Source organism: Colius striatus, chromosome 7, assembly GCF_028858725.1.
Source record: "Colius striatus isolate bColStr4 chromosome 7, bColStr4.1.hap1, whole genome shotgun sequence".
NCBI classification, from domain to species: Eukaryota; Metazoa; Chordata; class Aves; order Coliiformes; family Coliidae; genus Colius; species Colius striatus.
In genome coordinates, this window is record NC_084765.1 from 26041775 (window position 1) to 26066647 (window position 24873).

The 24873-nt window shown below is 38.3% G+C and overlaps 2 protein-coding genes across 4 annotated transcripts; one reads left to right on the forward strand and one right to left on the reverse strand.

Annotated features, from left to right (window-relative positions):
- Nucleotides 1–5177: 5177 nt before the first annotated feature.
- On the reverse strand, nucleotides 5178–14743 carry MCEE (methylmalonyl-CoA epimerase). 2 transcript variants are annotated; one of them, XM_061999949.1, is made up of 3 exons: nucleotides 14593–14743; nucleotides 9465–9724; nucleotides 5178–6663 (listed from the first exon to the last, which is right to left on the reverse strand). In XM_061999949.1, the coding sequence occupies exons 1-3, from the start codon at nucleotides 14621–14623 to the stop codon at nucleotides 6511–6513; spliced, it is 444 nt and encodes a 147-aa protein (XP_061855933.1). In that variant the 5' UTR covers nucleotides 14624–14743; the 3' UTR covers nucleotides 5178–6510. The 2 variants fall into 2 exon arrangements, with proteins under 2 accessions (XP_061855933.1, XP_061855932.1); XM_061999948.1 differs by having other exon boundaries at nucleotides 9465–9805.
- Nucleotides 14744–16808: 2065 nt separating this feature from the next.
- Nucleotides 16809–24770, forward strand: MPHOSPH10 (M-phase phosphoprotein 10). Of its 2 annotated transcripts, XM_062000505.1 has the most exons (12): nucleotides 16809–16917; nucleotides 17761–18409; nucleotides 19188–19333; nucleotides 19757–19928; nucleotides 20147–20288; nucleotides 20697–20764; nucleotides 21462–21599; nucleotides 21809–21919; nucleotides 22164–22271; nucleotides 22733–22963; nucleotides 24401–24546; nucleotides 24713–24770. In XM_062000505.1, the coding sequence occupies exons 1-12, from the start codon at nucleotides 16841–16843 to the stop codon at nucleotides 24753–24755; spliced, it is 2031 nt and encodes a 676-aa protein (XP_061856489.1). In that variant the 5' UTR covers nucleotides 16809–16840; the 3' UTR covers nucleotides 24756–24770. The 2 variants fall into 2 exon arrangements, with proteins under 2 accessions (XP_061856489.1, XP_061856490.1); XM_062000506.1 differs by lacking the exon at nucleotides 24713–24770 and having other exon boundaries at nucleotides 24401–24609.
- The last annotated feature ends 103 nt before the right edge of the window (nucleotides 24771–24873 follow it).

Sequence of the window (24873 nt, forward strand, 5' to 3'; positions counted from 1 at the left end):
CCCGCCCCTCATAGCGTCGCCTCAGCCCGCCACCTCCGGCACGCTGCGTGCACCGCTCGGTTGCCCGCAGCACTGCCTCGTAGCCTTGGCGCCTCGAAGAGCGGACGTCGCTCACCTCTCAGGGGATCTTGTTCGGCCTGGTCCCAGCAAGCTTGGAAGAGGCAATGGCAGAACTCCTGCAGCTGCCTCATAGAGGGCTGGTGAGGTGGTGCTGTCTTTGTACGCCTGTTTCTAACAAAATGGCACAAAAAGTGGGTGAGCTTGGTGATATGGACTAGCATTGTCAAGTGTTCCGAAGGCTGCAGGCCCAGCTCTGCACCAGCTTCAGACATGCCCACGAAGGAGCTTGCACACTGAGGAGAGCCAGCTGCAGGGCACATCACACTGACCCCCACCCTGCAGGATGAAGTACCTCTTCAGCTCAGCTCCCTACCTTTCAGGAGCCTTTCAACCAGCAGCAGTAGGTACGTATTTGTGCTGGAGCCCTCAGTCCCTGCTGCTACGTATGGCAAGGCCACCCAGTGCCAGTGGTCTATACACCTTGGGACCCTGCTTTTGAGGTGGGCCATAGCATATGTTGTTTTCTGTTGAGTCTTCCATACCATTTTTCTGTGAAGTGCATTCCTGAACGCTAGCAAGGAAATTCTACTACTTAATGGCCTCATGTTTCCCTACTGTTTTCCAGTGCAACAAAAATAAAACACCAAATGTCTGAACATTACAGCAGGGAACAGCACCTAGTCACATTCCATCATACAGCCATATTTATGAGCTCAAATTATTACTTTTATGCTGTGTACAGATGACACGTAGATCATAGATCAATCTCGTGAAGATTAATAGTGGAAGATGTGATATGTAATACTGAAGAGCTCAAGTGGGTTTCTCCAAAAACATTTTTAACAGTCAATGATAAACATAGTTGGTTCCTCAGGTTTTTTATTAGAAACTACTAGATTCTTCTACTGCAGCTCAGTGATGGTGATTACTTTGCATGTAAAGGAACCTCTGTGAGACAAAGTGCTCTTAGGTCAATCAGGCCAGGACTTGCTCCCAAGTATGCAAGTTTGAGCTTGTGGCTATTCTTGAGTGTAAAAAGTAATGTTTCTCATGATAGCAAAAGTTAAAAGCTGTCCTAATGTAATTATTAAATTCTGATCAGCTAGATATCAGTGTTCAGCTGTGTGTCCAACTTGATCTGCTTTTGTTTGCCCTAGGGTAGCTATACCAGTTGCTTAGCACCAAGCCAAATTCTATGTACATGTAAGGACCCTTTATGGAAACAACATCTTGTGGGTTTTTTAATTCTTGGGGTTTTTTGTTTAGTTGTTTTCTGTTAAGATTCACTAACTACACACTAGCCATTTGCTGCTAAGAGGCTATTTTCTATCATGGTTTTCTATGCTGACTTTTCTCATCCTTCCCTTTCTATATCCTAATTACTTGACTGATTTTGGTTCTCTTTTGAAGATAATGAGAACTCAAACATTACATAAGCAGTAATGCATTTTACACAGAACTACAGGCAGTTATATATAATCTGTACCTGGTTTGTTTAAACATTTGGCAAATAATATTTTAATTCATATTATTCTCAAAATTGTTAACTTGATGAAATAGCCTCATGTGTTTAAGCAAGATTTTACTTTCTCAATAAATACACAAAAAGCAGTATTCCCAGCTTGACAGGGCAGGTACCTGTCTTCTTTTTGAAGTTAATGCATCTGTAAGCATTGTACTACAACTGACTTGTCAGAGACTGCAGGGGTCCCAAAGGGAGTGGGATGTATTTTTTAACTTATCAAATTTAAGTTCGTAACAAACATTCTCCCTGCATCTCATTTTGGAGACAATGACTCAGACAGATGACTATTACAGAAAATTACGTACTGAAATGGAAGGTAAAAATAAGGTGTATAATATCAGATCAATAATGCACCTCTCTTCTACTCTTCAATTTCTGGAAATAATCTTTTCCATACAAGCCAGCCATAGATGCAGAAGTAGGATATTCCTCCTATTTAATGCAAACTGCATTATCACATATGCCTTCAGAGTGCCCACAGTTTCTAGTTACTTCAGAACTTTTTAATTGTAAATCATGGTTTAAGCCTATCTGTATTACTAAAAAAATGCATTGTCAAAAATCAATAAAAATCTTCATTAAAGATTCTATTTTATAGAAGATTTTAGTACCTTTGCTACTTTTCTTAACAAATCTTAACAGTTTAAAAATCACTTTATGCCTACAAAAGTGATGAAATGCTTTAAAACATATCAGTACTTTAAAATGTTTAAGAGAAAATGCTTCTTCATTTGTGAATCTATGCTATAAACAATGCTGTTTAACAATATGCAAACAAACATGAAACTAGATGGATGGTATCATTGTATAGATATTTAAGGATTATATTATCCCAGAAGGCAAACCTCCCTCCTTCACAATAACATACATTTACTTTTCATAAAATGCTTGAACTTCTTTGAAAATGTTTCTCAAAGGTGACAGATTTAGCATTCCTAAGAAGTCCAGGTCTTCCATTTTAAAATGCCAGCATTGGGACAGTTAATTTATACATTGCAGTTACTTTCCATTTTCGTACTAACCTTATATCTTTTGATGTTTCAAGTTTAAACTGTTAAGTTACCTTTCTGTGTCTACCGCCAGCCAGCACCCTTATGAGAAGCACCAGGACTACCATTTTAGGGACTTCTTCTGTCCCACAGCCTAATAATTTGGCCAACATGACAACTGCTTTGGTAAAGTAATTATTTATTGAAGCAATTATCTCTGACTTGTTAATTAAGGATTCTTGAGTCCAACAAACCTGAGTGCATTCACTACAGAAAGAATTTCTTGTAAGGGGAGAATCAAATGAAGCACCAAGGAAATAATTCAGAGCACCTACTCCAAGTACATCACCTAGATATTGTAAACATCTCCATGTTTCCACATCTTTTTACCAGACCTCTGTGGTCACACCCATTTCCATTCATCCATCTTAGCAATAAAGTCCAGATCCAAGAACTGACCTTAACGACAGACAGCAATGCATTAAACCCAGAAGTGTCATCCACCCAGCAAATGGTTTGCAGAAGCAAGTGCCGTCTTCAGTTCCCCTTATAATTCATTCACAGCTTTCTAAATTTTCAGGCTGTATTAACTGTTTTAGGGCACTGTAGCTGTGGCATGATGACAGAGTACATTCTTCTCAAACTTCTGATAAATTGGGCAAATATGCTAATACTGAAAGCAGTTTAATTCAGAATGAAATATCCAGTGGTTTGTTGTTTTGTTTTTTTTTTTTTCCTTTAAGTGAATTACTTGCAGTATAGGCATGATGGGACCTGAGTTTTTGCAGATTTACAAAACTGTAAGGTTAACTTTCAAAAGGCATGCAGATATTCTTTTCTCAGCTTTTTGGGTTTGCTTCTAGGTTTGTCTCATCATACAGAACAGGATTCATTTTGCAGCCTGTTCTCCTCTTCACACCTCAGAGAGACTTGAGGGTTGCATAGAGAAAGTCAAAAGATATTTTGCATCATGTAATTATTAGACTTTAGCTGCCTGAGTAATGTTGACGGAGTCTAGGAAAATGCATCTTGTCTGCCTTAGGCAGCATAAAATGGGAATATGCTTGAGCTCAGAGGGGAAAATGGCACATGGGAGAGACTGGAAGAGGGAACTTGCACTTGACAAATGACCCAAGCGTGACAAAATTTACTGGCACAATATTAACATTTCATCTCTAGAAAAGCTTGACATTATCAGAAAAGAAGGTTTCGCTCTACCTTTTGGGGAAAAAAAAAAATCTAATAACCAACTGTCAAAGCTTAATTCCCTTCTGAGCTAACTAGGTTCCAGTTATCTGAATCGCTGTTGTTCTTTCCAGAGGCTATATACTGGTGCAACAGGGGTATATCATTAAGTGTCGCTCCACTAGAATAAACAAATCACAGTATTCTCTTGCCTCAGTTTCCATCTCTGAATTTCCGTTGTTTTCCTTTAGGTTAATCCCCTTTTATATTCATGGCAGTGGCAAAGGCCAAGGCTCATATATCTGACCTTCCCTCAAAACCCCTAGAATACCCAAAGAATGTCCAAACCCAAAGAATGCCTTGTGAAGGCTGCCCGTTTTAAGGTGAAGGAGGATGATCCTGTTCCCACTGAAGTCGACAGGAGTTAGGAACAGGAAACTTCTCTCAATGTGTCTTGGCTGTATTGAGATTTTTCGTCTGTCCAGCTCGCTTGGCTATTCCTTCCAAGTCTAGAGCTCCAGAGGTGGAATTTCTTATATCTTTTAGTGCAAGTAAAGGGGTCTGATCCCAGCAAATGGTAAGAGCTTGTAATAAGCATGCCCTAGTTTGTGATACTAACTTTTCAGAACTAAAATCTTTTTGTCTGGGAGGTGTTTTTTTCCTTAATATCTTGACTGCCACCTTAGGATGAGTCAGATGAAATGTATAAACTCTGAGTGAGATAAGAGTATGACTTAGTTATGATGAACAAAATACATCAGCTGACTTAGTGCTAGGCAACCCCACTGCAGTCAGTCAGGAAAACTGATGGTTACTGGCTAAAAGCATTACAAGTCTCTTTCTGCTAATAAAAAGGGGGCACGTTGAGGGAATTGGAGTAAGTATTGTTTACTGAAAATCTCTGTTTCCTAGCATTACATCAAGCTACTACTCAAAGTGTATTGATAAATGTGATATACAAAATTCTGCCTTCTTCAGAAAGGACAAGGAAATGGAGTATGAACCTAGGCAGGACTGCTCTGTTTTCTATTACACCAAACTAAGGGTAGTACGTTCAATTATCTTGACATGTAACCAGGAAGGCTTCTAGTCTTGGCATTCCTTCGCTGGTTTTGCAGAAAAGATGCCACCTTGTCTTAGAAAGAACAGAAAGACTAAGGAGCTTTGCTCCTAGAATGGCAGAATCATATTTCAGGAACATCAAATCATCCTTCTTTTCCATTGTGAGCCTTATGATTTCTAAATTCAAATAACTTAGAATTTAGATCACAATCTGCCCTCTAAACAGAGATCTGATGAAATGCAAGAACCCTCCAGAAGGCTGTATTTTCTCTTAAAATATGACAGAAGTTGTATTTATTTTGAGTACAAAACTACCTTGTTTTAAAAAAATGCTTTGCAGAGTTTTTTTTTCAGAAGTATAATTTATGAGGAAGCATCAATGTCTTTAAGCCCTGTCAAAATCTCAGGTCAACATTATACTTGTATTTTGTTGTAGCAAACAGGACACAGAGCACAAATAATTCCATCTCCATTAAGTAAAAATTCTCCTAGAATAAAATTAACTTACTTCATACCAAGCTGAAAACTATCTACTGTATATGTGGCGGTGTAGAAAAATATAAAATTTAGATTGTGATTTAGCTAGGAAAAAGTTAAGTATTAAAAAATCTAGAGAGAGAAACAGCAAGTCTTCAGTTTTTACAGCCGACATGTCAAAATGAACCTATAAAAGCAATGATCAGGACAAATGCTACTTGCTTAACATACATCAATAGAGTAAGGTCTATCCATGAATAAGTCAACAAACTATGACTGCAGTCTATCAAAGCATAAGTATGCTGGCATGCTCTCTAATGTTAAAGACAGTATACATAACCAAAACTTACATGGCTTGTGTTTTCCACTGATGTTTTAAGTGCTTTTGCATAGGAAACTCATATTGATAAAATAAGTGAAAATATGAATCCCTTTTTCTTCAGGTCTCTCCCAGTTACCTTCCTGTGGATAAAGCTTGAAAGCCAAATATCCAATATCTAAAAAACCTAAAATGTCAGAAGTACATTACAGTATGAAACATATTTCAGGCAAGTAATTTTTCAGGTACTTTTCTCACGTTGCCTACATTCATAAAACAACTAAATGATGACTTATGCATGATAACTTCCATGGCAGTAATTCTTATGCCAAAGAAAGCTTATTTACTGATTGCAGACACCCATACAATAACATAAGGATTTTTTTTTATTGCATGAACCAATCAATTAGTGTGAAGCACAGATGGTGGGTGAATGGTGAAAACAGAGAAGTGTTTATTTTTCCTTTTTTTCTAAAGGGCATATCTAAGCTATATTGTTGTCACTGAGAAGTGTGTCTCTGCTCTGAAATGTAGAACAAAATAACGTGGGTTGACCTAGAAACTGTACAGTTTCTGTGGTTACAGAGGTAAAATCATGTTGCAAACATGAGGCAACAGAACATGAATTACTATGTTGCATATGTAACTTGTATTTGTCTTTAGAATCAAAGAGAAGTCAAAAAATGTCAACATATTAATTCTGAAAATCAGATTATCAACAAGAACAAAAAAGATAACAACCCTAAATTTATAGCATTATTTCAGTACTCAGAAGCTGTACTTAATCCACAGGAACTACAGTGAATTTGTAGACTGAATAGCACATCAATATTCCCAGCACTAGCTCAGTAATTTCACAACTAATCTGTTGTTTTATTTATGAGTATTACAGCTCAAGCTTGCTCAAGTTCCACAAGGACTCCATGGCAATCTTTTGGGTGAAGAAAAACCACAGGTTTGCCATGTGCACCTATTTTTGGTTCTTCACTCAATGTCCGTATCTTTTTTTCCTTCAGTTCAGTCATAGCCACTTTTATGTCATCAACCTTATAAAAGAAAAATATAGTACATACAAATTAATATTTTACACCATATTGTGCAGATTCTACATTTAGGAGCAATAATACAATTCCTTACTAAAATGTTATTTCTACAGTCTAATATAATTCTGAAACTAAGTTATAAAACAACTTTAAAATATCTAGTGTTAAAAATAAAAATGCTACAGAAGTTTGCATTTTTTATTTGAAGATTTCCTAAAATACTATTTAAATAGATTGTGCTATATTTAAGAAATTATTAAACAAAATCCAGCCATGCACAGAGCTCATTGATTTCTTTTTTTTTACATTGTTACTCTATAAGGAACCCAGACATTACCTAAAATCTGCATTACTATTGCTAAGAAGATCATATTGCTTTAAAACTACCAATAACTAAAGAAGACTGCCTCCCTGACAGAACTGACCCATTAGATGCTGGTGAACAGGGAAGTCATGGGCAGAAGGTCAAAGGACCAAGGAAAGTCCCTTTTAGATTTATATATCCTCGTTCTTGACAAAAACCTTGGAATTATCAGAAGCATACAGAGACTATGACCTGGTTTTCTTATTGAACTTAATTATAATGATGGCCTTTATCATACTACTTCAGTAATGTTTCCTGCAGAAATACAAAGTTAACAAAAGTGTGTCTGCCCTGTATGATCCTAACTCTGATATCATGTCATCAGATGACATTTGAATTTTCCCAAACCTTAAATGCATTCATTCTTTGAAACAATAAAACTAACACACAGTTTAGCAAATCTGTCAATAAAAACCTAAAATTAAAATAATAGCATTGCTATTTTTCAAGGCTGAGGTGTCTCAACATAATTTGGTACATAAAGTTTCATAATGTCAATGTAGGGAAGACAGAAATGTCTAGCTTTAATTTAGAGGCACAGAAATCAGTTAATTCCTACTCATTTGCATCAGTTGAGTTCATGAAAATTCTGAACTCATTACAGTTCTTCCTACACACAACAGTCTGAATGAAAAAAAAAAGTGACTGTAAAGTTTTATCTAAAATAAAACAGCACACGTAATCTATGTCATAGCCGCCTCCAGGTTACTCCTCAAGCAGAAATGCCACTGCAGCTGCTGCTTCTGTCCTGCAGAGTGGCCAGAAGAGGAACTGTGTCTGGGCTCAGCTGGAATGAATTACTGCATCCCCAAGGAAGCAGGGAGAGTAAACAGTGGGAAGCCTGTGGTACATCCATGTTAGGAGAGTATCGAGCTTGGCCTTCTCTCTTATTCTACCAAGTGTCCAACATGCTTTTCATTGCAAGTATTAAATTCAATTATAACTGATCAGCAATAATTTAGTTTACTCTAAAGTTGCTTATTTTGTCTGAAACAAATTCCCTAACTTTTCCTTTGAACATTAAAACAGAAGGAAGAAATGAAAAGCATTTTGATAAACTTGGGCTTCCTCTCCAGTGTGGAAAGAATTTTTGCAATTAATCTTTTTTAACTAAAGTATTCTTAGCTATTTCTACAAAATATTTTTAAAATTTCAAGTGAAAAATCAATTGACACTGAAGGTCTTTTATCCTTTTTCTGAAAAATATTTTTGCTCAACTTCATAAGATGCTATACCTTTGAAATGTAAAGATTTGACAGTCAGAGCACAATGGAAAATTGCAAGAAGGAGGTTAAATATATTTTTGTTTGACTATGGTAGTGACCGTGTCTGTTTTCAGCAGGTCAACAATGGATTGCTTTTTCCCCCATGTAAACTAGTCTATAATCTTCCATTTGTATGTACATGGAGACAAACATGAGAGTCTTAGGATAATCTTTTTGTCTTCTTCATTTTTTTTTTCTTTCTTTTTTTTCCTCTGTGTGGAGAGGAAATTGTGTGGGTCAATTTAGACAATTAATTTTCTTGAACATCTGCAAATAGACAAACTTATTGTAGAAAAAATGCAATGCCTGTGTGTATGTAACATTTCTCAATGCTCAACAAAAGTATGCAGCTGCAAACACTGGTCTTTATAGATGCATTCTGAAAGCAATTTTTATGCACATCAGTAAGCCCATTACTTTTTATTATTACACTTTGCATGAAGTAATGAAGTTTGCAAGACAGAGATCGGTAAAATATTAAAAACACGTATCATAGACAGAAGCATGAAGTTTTGCAGCAAAAATCTACACTAAAACATGAGTATACTAAATAAGATACCTTACCCAGTAATTTTACTTATTTTGTACTTCCAGAGCAATCTCTCTTTGATGGACAAGGAAAAATAGGACAGAAGAAACTCTGGAGACTTTACTGCTGTTTGGTGAGCATGAGTGACAATCTTTTTTGAATTTCTGTATCCCATTGTCAACTAAATATCAAACAGGAAGAAACTTCTGAAAATCTAAACTATGGCTTATCTTAAACTTACAACTCCATCCTTTTCCAGTACACGTCCTTTCTGTGCCAGGAAGTTGACACCTGTCAAACATTCTTCACAAGCCCTTGGGCCTGCCCACTTTCCATACTGGGTATTTAACCCAGGAAAAAAAAAATCATGAAATTGAACTATGATTTCCAAAACAAGTAAAAAGGCACATTTAAGACTCCTTCTTATAGAATCATAGAATGGTAGGGGTTGGAAAGGACCTTTAGAGATCATCTAGTCCAACCCCCCTGCAGAAGCAGGTTCACCTAGATCAAGTTCTTATATAGTATAAATTCTCACAAATATGACAGCCTTACGTATTTGTTGTTAACACAGGTCAACAATGAAAAAAAGGTATGAATACTTTAATATCTCTATCTTATTATAAGATATATTGTATCAAAATACCTCAATGCAGATATGATGCATTCCTCCAGTCTTGTTTTTTTGTAGAAAGCTTTCAATGGGACTTTTCTCTCCTAAAGGATGTAGAAGTTCCAGCTTGGTATTTCCCAGCTCCACAAAAACAGTGTAGACACCATGTTCAGGAAGAGCAACAATGTTGCTCACCTGTGCTCCCAACACATCTTTATAAAAGGACTGAGCTTTCTCCAAATTAGGTACTGCAATTGCTACATGATTCAGTCGGCCCAGTTTCCACAGGCAGCCTGGAATATTTTGAGAAAAGGAATTTGATGATGATAGAGTTCGTATTGTGGAAGCTGAAGTCTGAAATCTTATAAGAAGCCCTGAAAAGAAATGAATAGCACTGAAACAAAGCTTTTGAGAAAGTACCAATTTCTATTCTATCAATATATAATTAATACCATTATCTGCTTGTTCCTATATAACTGTATCATAAGCACACCACTGTGCAAAGCTGAAGGTACACTGACACCAAGAAAAGAATTGCTCTGTAGTACTAACAGCTCAATGAAAATTATTTTCAGAAACTATGCAATTAATTAGAAGTACAAAAAAACCCAAACCCACAAATTTGACATAAATGCTTATATATGCCTGTTAAAAAGATGAATATATATGTCCAAATGTAACAGTCAACTGCATAATGCACTTACAAGTGATTTCTGAATTTTTCAGAGCTTCTCACAAATTAGAGAAATAAGGATATGCCAGTATGTCTAGAAATGATAAAAAACAAAAAAAAAAAAGGAAACACAAACAGAATCTTGGGCAGAACTAACGCTGCAAGATCCAAAAGAGAAAAGGCTTGAGCTCTCTGCTGTTAGAACTAACTCCAGTAAGGAAAGAAATGTCATGTTACATCTAAGGCTTAAGGAATCCTAAAACCTCCTTAGTTCAATTTCTTGTTTTCTCTTTCTCCAATGATTAAGTAATTTGTTCTTCTTACTTTTCATATGCCATACAGGTCTTATATTTCGATCTGTTTCAAAATACTTAGAAATATTTCAGTTCTAGGTACAGTGCACAATATCGTGTCCAGCTGACCAATTCAGAAGATTATCTGCAGAAGGTCAAAATCATAATAGCTTTTTAAACAGAACTAGCGCCAGTCACTTCAGTATGACGTACAAAATAAACAGTGTATGTTTTGGCTCATAAATGAAAATGTAATTATAAAAAAATACTGGATGATGCACAAAGCAAAGGCTAACATGTAGACAAAAGATGGTGAAGTCGTGGAGAAACTCAGTGAAAAACTGTTTAGATATCTACAAAACTCTTCAGCAACTGCTCTGACAAGGCAATACTATCTGTATTTGCTGTAATAATTTGCTGTATTCCTCACAAATACTTCTAGGTCAGCATGTTCTTTTAAAAAAAATCACAAGAAAGATGAGAGGATATTAACAAATGAATTACATTAAAAATTAATCTGTCAGAGTACTAGAATCTGGAGAGGTTGGGAGTGGGGAAGAATTTGTGATTTTATTAGTTGTTTCTAGCACCGGGATTAGAATCGGATGAAAGGATATGTTCATAAAAACTGCATTTTAATTTCATGACACTTTGCTTTAAGCCACGTCAGAGTTTCCAATGCCTCAAGGCCAAGCTAGAGGCATCTCAGCATTTTGGAAGTCTTTAAGGCATTCTTAGCTTTAAAATCACACCAACGTGTCATTTTGCTAAGATATTGTGCCAAGGAAGCACTGAGATTCTGGATGCTTTGCAGTACACTGAGGATAGCCTGGCTCACATTTTTGCAGACTCTTTATACTCTGTATGGTTAGTAGTAGCCATAAGGTTAGTAGCAGCTGTAATTAATCAGCTAGCTTCACTGTATGAAACTACGAACTACTATTTCAGAGGAATTCAATACTACAGCTATGTTATTTTTCCTTCACAAAGACAGCTGATGCAGTCATTAAATCTAAGCCTTTTTGAGCATTGTGCTATGATAGAAGAAGTGTTTGTGTGTATTTGAGACCTAAAATTACAACATGCAATGCACATACTGCTAAAGATTTAGTATCACAAAATTAGGTCTATTCAGAATCTTTTGATAACACTAAATCAACATCCTACATTAAGTATTTCTAGAAGCTTGTCCAGTTCTGAATTAAATGCCTTGAAGTATTTCTTGCCAGCCTTTCACACAGTGCATGCTGCCATCTTCATCACAGACAGAAGTTCTGGACAATCCTTTTTCACTTGTTGCCTTTAATATATCATGCTGGCATAGTAGAGCAACCCAGTATTTCCAAGTACTTTTCAACAATATACATGTTAAAAAAAATATCCTAGCAACTTCTACGTGAAGAAAAATTCTTGTTTTTCAAACGTTTATGCTGAAATGATTTTGCAGATTGACTTGCCATCTAAATGCAGCTGTACATTGCAGGGATGAACAAAGCAATTGCCTGAGGAAGAAATACTATGCAATGTTTATAATGTACAAAATAAGAAACATGCAATATGCAGTTGTCATAATTATAGGCAGGGATAATTAACTAGTTTGACTAGATCACCCGAGTAGATAACGTAGTGAAAAACTAAAGAAAAACCCAACAACAAACATCCACCATGCATCTTTTCTGTCCACTTAAGGCTCTACCTAAGTAGCTGTTTTCTATGATAATTTCTTAGGATCTGATTGAATTCTTACTGAAGCAAAAGATACTCTTCTACTTAGAAAAAGACAGTATTCTGAAAAGAAAATCCTTTGAAAGATAAAGATCACTACTTGCTATGTCCTTTGTTACTTTTCCAGAGCCTTTTATTGTTTCATTCCAAATATTAACAGACCACAGTTCAGTAGAAATAGAATCATAGAATCATAATGTTGATTTTTCAAGCAATTTTTACTGATGGGAAAGACTAGGACTCTTCCCATTCTTTTTGACATCTCCCATCTGTAATGCCTGCTGTATTTCACATGGAGGCATATGACTGTATGGTTATTATAATTTAATTTGTATTTGTCTATTTCCAAGAAAACTGAGAGAATGTAGAGACACAGACTGTAACTCAGCTATTACTGAAGCAATAGCAAGGAAAATAGTACATGCTATTTCTGTTGGGTTCTGCCCGAGAAATGTTTGACTTTTGTGCTGATTCCTGGAGAGATAATAGATTGGAAAAGTGAAGCATATTCCTAGGATTCTTGTAAGGTACAGGATACTTAAATGCCTACTCATAAACCAATATTATTTATGTATTTCACCATTTTCTCCTCTCACTTAATGGACTGGGTTGTAGAACTCCATATTTTTTTTCCTATGATTATGTAGAGGGACAGAGGACTCTTCAGCAGGTTTGGGTGGGTTTTTCTTTATTCTATGAAGTTTTTTGAATTTATCCTAGCTCTAGTCATATGCAAATGGCACTTTAATTTTTAAACCCATAATTATCAGTAGGAATTGACTGAGATAAATTTTTTTAAATTGTGTTTTTCTTGCATTAAATAATTAATTACTTCAAATTCTAATTTTCTAACCCAGTAATCAAAAGATGACCCTGCAGTGAAAAACAAAGCTTATCATCAGAAATATGTTTCAAGAAAGAATTTATGCGCGTATCACAAAACTAGTCTTCCTAACAGTTGTGGCTAAATTCTTCAATCATGAAAGTGCTTCTCCACTAACTTACAGAATTATTCAAGTAACTTTTAACTTTCTCCAGTGTTAAAAGAATTTACCTTTTTTGCTTCTTTTGATGCCAATGGACACCGTGACTAAAGCATCTATCCAAGCATTTGTCCTGCTTGAAAAACTTGCATATGCTGACCAAATTCACATATGCCATTTCTTCTCCTGGTATAGACATCATTTGCCTCTACAGTGGGGTGTTTTAAGACCTCATTTTTCAAACAGTGCCAAACAAATCTGTTTTTTTTCTATGTATTTTGTCCTACGAAGAAGATTCAGCTGACCCTGCTCTCATACACAATTGCTGGCTTCCTAGGCTCGGTGATACTACAAAATGTATACCACCTTCTCCAGCTTAATTTGAAGAATATTTTAAAATTCGTCTGTTTGGATTTTATTCTATTAATGGTTGACTGATCTACTAGTATTAGGCACATCAGAGCTTAAATGTGTACAGCTGTACCAACTGAGGCTTATGTTCTGTAACAGAGGTGATGAAGTTATAAATCAGAAGTACTCCATAAAACGAGATCCTGGTTTTTAAAATGTTGATTCATAGGTGGGGCAGTGTTCACTGACTTGCATGGTTAAGTAATCAAACAGAAGTCAAATCCAACTGAACTCATGTTCTCTACGGTGAGGTTATACAACTGTGGGTAGCAGTAAGAAGCAGCTTGTCACTGGGCACTACTCTATTGCCAACCATTTCAGGTTGAGAAAAACTGCAAGCATGGAGAAGATAGGGGGTCTGACACACAGGGGCTGTGTAGTATCTCTCTAGGCCAAATGGAGAAAGGGCATACTCTGGCCACTCTTAAATCCCAGCACTTTCAAGGTGGCATTAGCATCTTGGAAACTTTGCCAGCCAACAAGGCTTAGATCATCCATAGTGGCTTTTGGGAATCAACTGACCTCCATAGTTCTACAAACTGAGTCTCACTTTGCTGCAGCTCTGGTTTCTTCCCTCAAAATGCAATTGTAGAAAGGTGTTTTCATTCCCAGTCTCACACTGATGGATCACTGACAGCACTGAGTCTCTCATTCACTCTTTTCCTGCAGTCTATGGCTACTGAGTACAATAGTGTGGTTTAGGTACAATGAGTTTAACCTGCCCTTACTATTGAAAGAGTGAAAAGTCCAGATAATTGTAATGAACGATAAATGATTTTGCATTTGACCTCTAAGTCGTACCTTAAAAAACACCATCTTCTCCTTGCACTTTGAGTTGGGAGTTTGCTACATAAATTTATTCTACTCAGATAACATCAGGTGTTAATACGCCTGTCATCTGGAGCAAAGACCGTGGTGTTGTTTATAAGAGCAGTTCAGGCTTGTTGTCGCCTGTAAGGGCCCCTGCACGAAGCGGGACTGCCCACCGCCACGGAGCAGAAGCTCCGGGCCGCAGCGCGCACGGCCCCGCACCGGCCCCGCTGCCCGCCCCGCGCCGCCGCCGGCCCCCGCATTACCGGCCGCCGTGCGCCCCGAGGACGCCGCCATCTCGCCGCCCCTCCGCTCGCACCCGGCCCGGCCGCGGGCAGGCGGGGCTTGGTCGCGGGGAGCGGCCGCCCTCCGCCGTCACCATGGCTCCGGGGGGGCCGAGCCGTTCCTCGGCCGCCAGGGGCTGAAAGCGCGGCCGGGCCGGGAGCCCTTCGGCGCCGCGACAGCGCGGGGCTGTGTTTGTAGGACCGGCGCCACGGGACCGACAGGAGGAGGCACCGGCAGTGGCAATGGCGGTGTCACGCCGAGAGAGAGGCTGGTGAGCCGGCGCTGCGCGGCTGGGCGCAGCTGCCCCTCGCCTCTCCCGGGAAGAGGAGGCTCCCTCGCCTGTGCTGGGAGCCTCGGCCGTGCGGCTGCAGGCTGCAAGACCCCGCATGAGCACTCTGTGCACTTTCTGTGTGAGAAGGCTATGGCACGGGACATTTGCTGAGAGAGGTTTTTCGACTAAAGCATTGTGCAAAAATGCTCGGGAGACAGGACCACGAGCAGGCTGTCTGCTGGTGCTTCATTGCAGTTGTGTCAGGGGCAAGTTGCAGGGATATTATATAAATGGCTTGTACCATTTCAAATCTGATGATACATGAATAATTAAAAGTGCAGATCAAAATCAGTGGTCGAAATGAGTATTTAAAAGCCCAAATATATAACATTTTCTGCTTACAGCTCTGGTTGTAAAGTGTCAGATGTATTTGTGGTGTTCAGAGAAGCAGAGGTAAAGGTCGTATTCATGCCTCTGCTGCCTGGGCCGTGCTCCACACGATTTTCTGAGGATGCAAAGTGTCAATGAGAGAACACACAGAAGCTGTGTAGCAGCTGTTTTCTGTGCACTGAAAAGACTTTTTTGTTTGTTTGGGTTTTTTGGTTTTTTTTGGTAGGAAGGAAGCCTGAAAAGAGCGGAGACAATGGCAAGAACAAAGAAGGCTGGTCACAGTTTTCATAGAATCACAGAATCATAGAATAGTAGGGGTTAGAAGGGACCTTTAGAGATCATCTAGTCCAGCCCAGCTGCCCAAGTAGGTCCACTTAGATCAGGTCACACAGGCAGGTTTTGAAAACCTCCAGAGCAGGAGCCTCCACACCCTCCCTGGGCAGCCTGTGCCAGGGCTCCCTCACTCTCACCGTAAAATAGTTTTTCCTTTGATTTAAATGGAACTTTTTGTGTTCTAGCTTCTTTCCATTACCCCTTGACCTGTCAGTAGATACAATAGAAAAAAGTGATACCCCAACCTCCTGACACCCACCATTTATATACTTGTAAATATTAATGAGATTTCCCCCCCTGCCACAGTCTCCTCCAGACCAAACAGCCCCCGCTCCTGCAGCCTTTCCTCAGGGAAGATGCTCCAGTCCCCTGATCATCTTGATGGCCCTGCACTGGTCTCTCTCTAGAAGTTCTCTGTCCCTCTTGAGCTGGGGAGCCCAAAACTGGACACAGTAGTCCAGATGAGGCCTCACCAGGGCAGAGCTTTGCTGTGGATGGCTGGAAATGGCAGCAGGCAGGGTGAGGGCAGCCCCCTCTAACACATTTTGCAGCTTGCAGGAGGAATGCATCTTCTCCACCAGCTGCTGTAGCATCTTCTTCACCAGTCTGTGGGCGTAGTGCTTAACTTGGCTTTATAAAATCAGCTGCAAACTGCGTGATGTAACAAAGCAGTTGAACACTGGGCAGTGCTCACTGATCGCATGGGGTTGTGAGTGTGCCTAGTGAGCTGGAAGCTTGGAGACAGCGGCTAACATCAGGCATTTTGCTCACAGAATCAGCTGGAAATGTGTAGTTTCAAAATAGCCCTTGTATCTAGGTCAGAAAGACAAAACTGCAGAGTAAGATGACTGCAGCTTTACTATATTTAGAGCAGGTTTTTCAGTGCTGATGAACATCCCAATCTAGAGCAATACCACGCTCTTCCAGGGGAGGAAGCAGCAGCCATCAGCAGATGACTCTGCAGTACCCCAGCCTGCGTTTTAGTCCGAACGAGAGCAAACCCACCGAGACACGTGGGTCCACATGAATAAACGAGGCAGTCCTGTGCCAAAGGGAGGGGTGGGGAGGTGGGTCAGGCAGGGCCGGGGGTGGCCGCTGTGGGTGCGAAGTACACCGAGACGGAACTGCAGTGTGCGGAACTACTGTGTGCGGATCCTCGGCGCCGGCCGGACTGTTCCGGCGGCTGGCTCGGGGAGGCGGTGCCAAGCGGCTGGACGAGCCGCGGCCGGCGGGACATGGCGGCGGTTAGGGGGCTGGAGACGTGCCTCAGAGTGGCGGGCGCTGCCGCGGCGCACCCGGAGCGCTTCCTCAGGTACTGCGGGGCCGCGGGTGTCCCGGGGCGGACAGTCCGCCAGTGCCGGGCCGTATGTGTGAGCGTGCACGGAGCGCTCTGCCACACGTGCGAGCCGCGGTGCTGCGGGAGGGCGGCCTCGTGCCGCCAGCCGGCTCTCTCAGCACGCCCCCGGTGCGGGAGTTCTTCGGGAACGCACTGTTCACAGCCTTGAGACATGCATGGGGCTTCTGCCACGGCTCCGGCGGGATCCTGTGTCTTTCGTCCGCGTTCGGGAACTAGGAAACAGAGGTTTCAGTCTGCTAGCTATATTGAAGCATGGGTAGCTCTAGAGAAAAAAAACCCAACAGACTCCCCAAATATAAAGTCCGAGGAGTAAGGCAATAGAGGAAGGCAATTCCCTTTGTAAAACCGGGGGTCTGTGTCTTGGATGTTTGGTGCCATACTTCCCCAAAACTCCTGGAGTGCTTAAACATAATGAAAATGTAATCAGATGCAACTATAGAAAGGTGAAATACTCTGCCCAGATGCTACTTTATACGCAGTATATACAGTATATATATTATATACAGCAATGAAGCTAAAAGGCTTAATAATGGTATTGTCTTTGTTTTGAGGAATGTGTAGTAGCTGTAGACCAAGAGATATGTAGAAAGTTAAGCAACAGCAGTTACATTGAAAGGTCCTATTCTGTAGCACCATAATTCCTAAGCAGATTTCAAAAGAACTGTAGTGTGACCATGTAACTAATTTAATGGAAGATATAAAGCAAGGAAAGGTAGTAAATTCTGTAAAATATAAAGGCATTAATATTAACTGTTGTGTTTTTTAAAGCTTTTATTTTTTTTTTTTTTGTACTCTTAGTGTGCAAGATGGACTGGCTGCAGACTTCAGAGCATTAACAAAGACTCTCTATGATTTGAATAAAGCTCCAGGAAGTAATACAGTTTGTGGAGGTCCTCTAAAACACCTTGTGATAGAAAATTTTGATGAAGAACAGATTTGGCAACAAATAGAGCTCCAGAACAATGCAGTTATAGATTTCTTCAAACAATCTGTTGCAAGGGATGCCAAGGATGAAGATCTTTGCCTTCTCTCAGACCAGGAAGACAGTGGCTCTGATGCAGAGATCAGCAGCAATAAGGAATTGGAAGACAACATAATGGAAGCAGTAACTGAACAAAAGAATGCTTATACAAAAGAGAAAACTAAAGCTAAAGAAAAGCAAAGTAAACTCAGAGAAAGCACAATGCAGAAATACAGTGATGAGGATTCTGATATTGACTTTGATATTGAAACACTGGAGCAACAAGCTAAAACAGCCAGGGAAACCACATTGAAAAAACCAGGAAGAAAATCTATCGTGGATGACAAGTTTTTCAAGCTGTCTGAGATGGAAGCTTTTTTAGAACATGCAGAGAAGGAAAATGGAGAGGAGGAAGAAGATATTAATTATTTTGAAGACATCTTTTCAGAGGATGAGGAAGAAGAGTTTGAAGAAGCTAAAGTCAAAGTAAGAACACCAGTAAATTGATTTACTGATCTCTCCTTTCCTTTAAATCAAGATCTGATATCTGTTAGAGTGACTATGAGGTGGTGAACTCGAGTAGAAACTACAAAGTGAAATTTGATAAAAGGACTAATGTCTGAAATTTTGCTTTTAATAATATGTTTGACGTGACTATCTGGTGACAAAATGTCCTAGTATAGAAGAACATATTGCCCTGCTATTCCAATCTCTCTTTAGATGGCCACCGAGTTTTTGTATGAGTAAAGGAGGAGATAGTATGTCACAAGAAATAAGTGACCTTGCAGAATTGCAGAAAAGGTGATCTAGCAAATGCAGAAGTTATGTCACTCAGCATTGATGTCTGGCAGTTGACATCACCAAAGTGATTGATGCGGATCAAAGGGCTTTTGGCAACTTATCTTTCCAGCTCTGATTTAACTTAAGTTGCTGAGTACTTATTTCTAAAATAAATCTACTATTATTGAATATTGTGAAAAATTCTCACTAGCAAGTAAGAACTATGCCCAAGGTATAAGGGAACATACCTGAGTTCCAACAAGTAATTAGCAAAAGTAAGTGGTAGAGTATTTTAAATACTTATAAAAGAGATTAGTTTTACGAAGATATCCTTCCATAGGTTAATGCTTCACTAAATTACTGTTACACAAATAGTGCTAGTCCTTGGGTGTTAAAGACTTTAAAAGACAGGATACTCTTAAGACTTCCATCAATCTTAACAGTTTTGGTTTGTTTTATTGTCTTTTTTCCCTCTTCTTCTTAGCCAATGAAAAGTTCTAGAGACTTGACATACAAAGATTTCTTTGATCCAGTCGATGACGATGATTTAGTAACTAATGATGCTGAAGATGATCAGGAAGTGGAAGGAGACTCTGATATTGAAGAGCAGAGTGAAGAAGGCATGTCTGAGTAAGTAGATGTGTTATTTGCAGTTAGAATGTCCTTGTACTTTTACACTGAAGTGAGGTAGAAAATAAGGTGTAAATTCCAAGTTCACTGTGGTCATGTTTTGCCATTCTCTGTTACCTGTTGTATATTCGTGGTTTGCATTGTCACTTTACTTTAAAAGTAGGTTATTTACTTGTATTTTAAGAGTTGTCTATTGATACCGATTTTAATAAATAATTTAATAACTGTAACATCATGTTTTGAAAGTTATTTTAATGTATAGAAGTTTTCCTAGTGTCTCTTGCCTTTAGGCTTTGATGAAAGCCTGTTGTATTTCTTAACTGTGGGTTAATTGTAACAAGTAAATATCTAATAGATGAAATAGCTTCATGTAAGTAAATTATAGAGGTGTCACAACTTCTGTATTAAATTTTGATGTTACAGGGAGGAGGATATGAATGAAACAATGGAGAATATGAGAAGTAAAGAAGCCTCTAAAAAAGTTACTTTTAGTTTGCCAGATGAGAGTGAACCAGAAGATGTTACTGATATGCAACTAGAGAAAAGCACTGATCCCAGTGAAATAAAGTCATCTTTTGAGAAGAGACAGGAAAAGGTAATTTTAAAAACATATTTATTTAGGTAATATTTTGAAACAGTGGCCAACTTTAAAAGTACTTTTAAAATTATTATGTAATTTGTTTAGAGTCTGGCAAATATGAACAAGCTGTTACGTGAGGAGGCATTAGAGGTGTTTGAAGTAACTAATAATTTCTTGCCATGAGTTTACTCGTGAACTTTGTTTTAAATTTCTTGGGAAATTGTGTTTTTCAGATGCTAAAAAAAATAAAAAGTTTAGAAGAGGAATTGTTAAAGGAGAAACCTTGGCAGCTTAAAGGAGAAGTGACTGCACACAAGCGACCCGAAAACAGCCTTTTGGAGGAAACAGTGCTTTTTGACCATGCAGTCCGCATGCGTAAGTAGTGAGAGAGGGCTTTCCTGAAAGCCTCTTGCATACCATTTGGGGGGTTCTTCTATTTGTCTTTGGGAACACCTGTGACTCAAGGTAACAAAACACTAAGTTAAACTTCTTAGTGTGTTTTTGAGGTGGTGCATTTTCATGGTGGAAATTACAAGAAACTATAATATTTTTTGTTTGTTTTTAACTTAATTGAAAGTTAATGAATTTGATGGCAGATTCAGTCATTTACAAGCCGCCTTATTCTCTTCAAGAGAGAGGAAACTATTAACTACTTACTTTACCTTCAGTTGCTACATTTTTGTGAAGATTTTACTTTTTTTTTTTGTTGATCACTCTTAATAGAACATGAAGTATTTCTTGCTGAAAAAACATTAATCTTAAATTTCTTCTTTTTTCTCTTAGCACCTGTAATCACAGAAGAAACTACTTTTCAGCTTGAAGATATGATTAAACAGAGAATATTGGATGAGGTTAATATTATTCTTCTCTTTCCTCCCTATTTTGTTCATAGGCTTTATTCACAGGGCACATTCTGAGGATGAGTTAAAGCTCTTAAAGTGTTAGGTGTAGAGTTAATTAATTTCTGCAACTGGTTGTTTTATTCTTTTGCCTTGATTAATGTGTCTTTAGATTTATAAGGAGCTCTATTTTTATATGCTACATTTTGTTGAGCTGCAAAAAAACCTAGTGTTTGCAGATAAAACTATAAGGAGTTTACCAACTGACATAATTCTAAAAAAATTTTGTCTGTTACTATAACTGTAGTGTTATGGCATTCTGAACAAAAACTCAGTTGTTCACTTAATTTTTCTTTAAAGCTGCTGATAGAAGTTTTTTATCCCACACCTTGTTGAGGCTTATTGTTAGTTGAAAAAAAAAAAATCAGTACATTTGGGAGACATTATTAAGTACTTAAGAAAAATTGCACATTTGTTATTTATTAGACAGTTTTTGCCCCAATCCACTGAAAATAAGTACTCAGGCTAGAGCTGTAAGTCTTTTATTACTTTTTTTCAAATGAAAGTGTGAAACTTAATGAGTTCCTGGGAAACCAAGTGCATAAACATGTTAATGTGTCAAATAAATAATACAAAAAATGTTCTAAATAAGCTGTAGCACTTGATATTTGACTGTAGTTTCATTTGGTCATTATCATGACTTTCTCAGGCATGGGATGATGTAGTGCCAAAAGAAAAACCAAAAGAGGAGGCTTTTGAATACAAGAAACGTATCACTTTGGATCATGAAAAGAGTAAACTGAGTCTTGCTGAGATCTATGAGCAAGAATACATGAAACTTCACCAGGTAACGTAAGCAAAGCCTTTTCTTTTGGTGGGAAGTCCACACCACTTTGTATACTGCTTACTGCTTTCAGCTTTGTGGAGGTGCTTCAGACTTTATCTGAGTGTTAATCAGTGAAATAGCTCTGAATTGTATATCGTGCTGTCAACAATCTTGCTAAAGTAAAATAGTCTTATGAATGGTGTTGTAGTGACATTGTGTTATTAATGCAGCAAAAGACCGAAGAGGAAGAAAATCCTGAACACAAAGAAATTCAGGAAATGATGGATTCGCTTTTCCTGAAGTTGGATGCACTTTGTAACTTTCACTTCACACCCAAACCAGTAAGTACATAAGTTTCATAAAGTTGGAGGCTTTTTTTCCCTCCTGTTTGAAACTGGATACTGTAAAAAAATGTTTGGGAAATGGAAAGTTAAGTAAATATTGAGTATTACTGAGCTTGTTCTTATTTTGTGTTAAATACACTATTATTGCCTCTAAACAAAACCAAATATTTAATGCCTTCAGTTAACTACAAGCTGCTGTGAGATGGTGTGCTCAGTTTTGAATATGTTTCTTTATTTCTAGCCTGTACCAGAAGTTAAAATAGTCTCAAACCTTCCAGCTATAAGTATGGAAGAAGTAGCACCTGTGGCTGTTAGTGATGCTGCTCTCTTAGCTCCAGAGGAGATAAAGGTAAATATAAATAAAAATCACAGAAGGACCTGGAGAGAATTCTTCCCCCTTTCTCCCTGGGTTCCTCACCTTGTGGACCATCTTGCTTAGCATTTTTATATAGTATTGGTGGTGGCTGGGCTTTTCTTTTTTGGGAAATAGTTAATTTTGTTTGCTATACTAGGCCATAATATTGTGCTTCATTTTTCTTCTTGACTATTAGATGCTGGCAGTTATTTTCCCAACATATATGTGGGTATTTGGAAGGGAAAGCTAAGTGATGATAGGGAAAAGTAATTAGTGTGTCTTCAGTCAATTGTGCAGATACCACTTCCCATCTTTGCCACTTTTTGGCCTTTGCCTTGGTGTGGTGTTGCCCTGAACTGCCTGAATGCTTGCAATGATTGAAACACTAAGACAGATTGGAGCACTGTGAAGGGAGTCTTCACACTTAACTGATCTCAAAATCTTGTACTCTTCAGGAAAAGAACAAAGCTGGTGATGTGAAAACAGATGCAGAAAAGACTCCAACAGACAAAAAACGAGAACGAAGAAAGAAAAAGCTTCGTAAACGGATGAAGCTAAGAGAAAAGGAGAAACGTCAAAAACTTCTTGAAAAGATGAAACCAGAACAGGGCACAAAACTCAGCAAAAAAGCAGCTGCAGCAAAATTAAAAAAGCTTACAAAAGAAGGCAAAGCATCTCTGCTCAAGGTAAGGCGCTCTTAAGTAGTGCTGTATAACTTGAAGCTTCCAGCTACATAATATTAAAATCCAAAGGACAGATAATATTTAAGTAGAGGAAAGGGAACTTTATCACAAAGAATTACAAAGCATAGGGTTTGTTTTCCTCCCAGTTTCCTCCTCTTGGCACAGCTACGCCTCCTAATCTTTCTCCATCCATTCAAAAAGCTTTGTACACAGGTAGTAAAGCTGCTTACCACCCAAACCTTGTTACCTTATTTATGTCCTTGTTTATATCTGAGCAAATAGTAAAAGTAAATGCAGCTGCTGGAATGAAAAGGTAGGAAGAAGATGTAGAAAGGGCAGATGCCTACTCCTTATTTTTTCTCCCTACCCACACTGCTGTTGCCTGAATTTTTTTTAATTACAGTTTTGGAAGGAGTGTTGTAATCCATTATGCAAAGTAGCATCGAGTGTCTTTTAGGTGTCAACTTTGTTGATTGTCCTGACAGCAAGATGTCAGGGAAGGGGCCTGAAAAAATACACCTCTGGTTGCATTTTGCAGTGACCCCCTCATTTATAATGCATATTTCTGTAGGTGTTACCACTTTAATTGTGAATAAATAATACCTAAATGGTTGTTGGAACCTTTAGAAGTTTACTCAGACTATGAAATACATTTGAATTTGTAAGCAGCTTAATCTGTAGATACAGAAAAAGATGAAAAAACTGTGTGCCACAATTACTTTGTATCAAAGTATATTCACAAAGCAGAAATGATTGTCTTGGTACAATTTTTTTATTTATTTCAAAGTTCATTAGAGCATAAATCATAGTATTTGCAGGAATACCATCTAATTTCCTACATTTGAACTGTTCTACTTATTAAGTGAGATTACTTGCATACATAATTGAGGATGAAGTTTCTATTTAGTTCTTTCCAAGCTTTTGAGTAACTTCAGCTATTTTGAAATAGAATATTTCTATTTAACTTTGTAATTTTTTCTGCAGAGACTTCTCTATACTCTCATCAGATTGATTTTGGTTTGCATACTATGAAACTAACCTTATGTATCACCTATGATGCTTTATGAATTAAGATTTTTAAATCTCTGAAATTTTGAGATATTAGAAACTAATTGGAAAAATAATTTGAAAAGGGACTTGTGCCTAACCTGTCAAAAGGAGAGCAGAACACAAATGTAGATATGCAGTTGTAGCTTGTGATGCACAAGGATATACTCTTGATGCCTGTTCTTACCTGTCATACTAATTGCTAATTATATAGGGAATTACTCTGTATTGCTTTGGATAGCAGGAGTGCTGTAAGAGTGCAGTGAAAAATATCCTTGCAAAATAAATGATCAGATTGTTTTTTTAAGTCAATTACCATAATCTTTGAGTAAGTAGTATAATGGTACTGTTTGCCCATTTCTTGGTTATAACAAATGTTTTGTCCATTGACAGGATGAAGGTAAAGACAAGGCCTTGAAATCGTCCCAGGCCTTCTTTTCTCAGCTACAAGATCAAGTAAAAATGCAAATCAAAGATGCAACCAAAGTGAAGAAGAAAGAGAAGAGGCAGAAAGCAGTCTCTGTTCATAAACTGAAACTGTAATTTACTTTTTTATATATGCAGCATCTTGTATATATTAAAATGTTTCTACATCAATGCTACATTTGTATAGGTTTTATTCTGTGATCTTATGTATTCACATAGTATTTTAAAGACACATTGCTTTTCTACTACTGAACTCTGATTTTTATCTCTTTATTCCAGAATGAGAAAGCTTGTGTCCCTGTGCACATCCATAACTGTGTAGAATATGAAATGTGTGCTTTGAGGGGAGGGGCCGTAGCCCCTAGCTTTTGTCTGTGCTGGTGTGAGAGCTCAGTATGCAGTGCAGCAGTGACTGCAGTTAGCAGCGAACTTCACCCCTC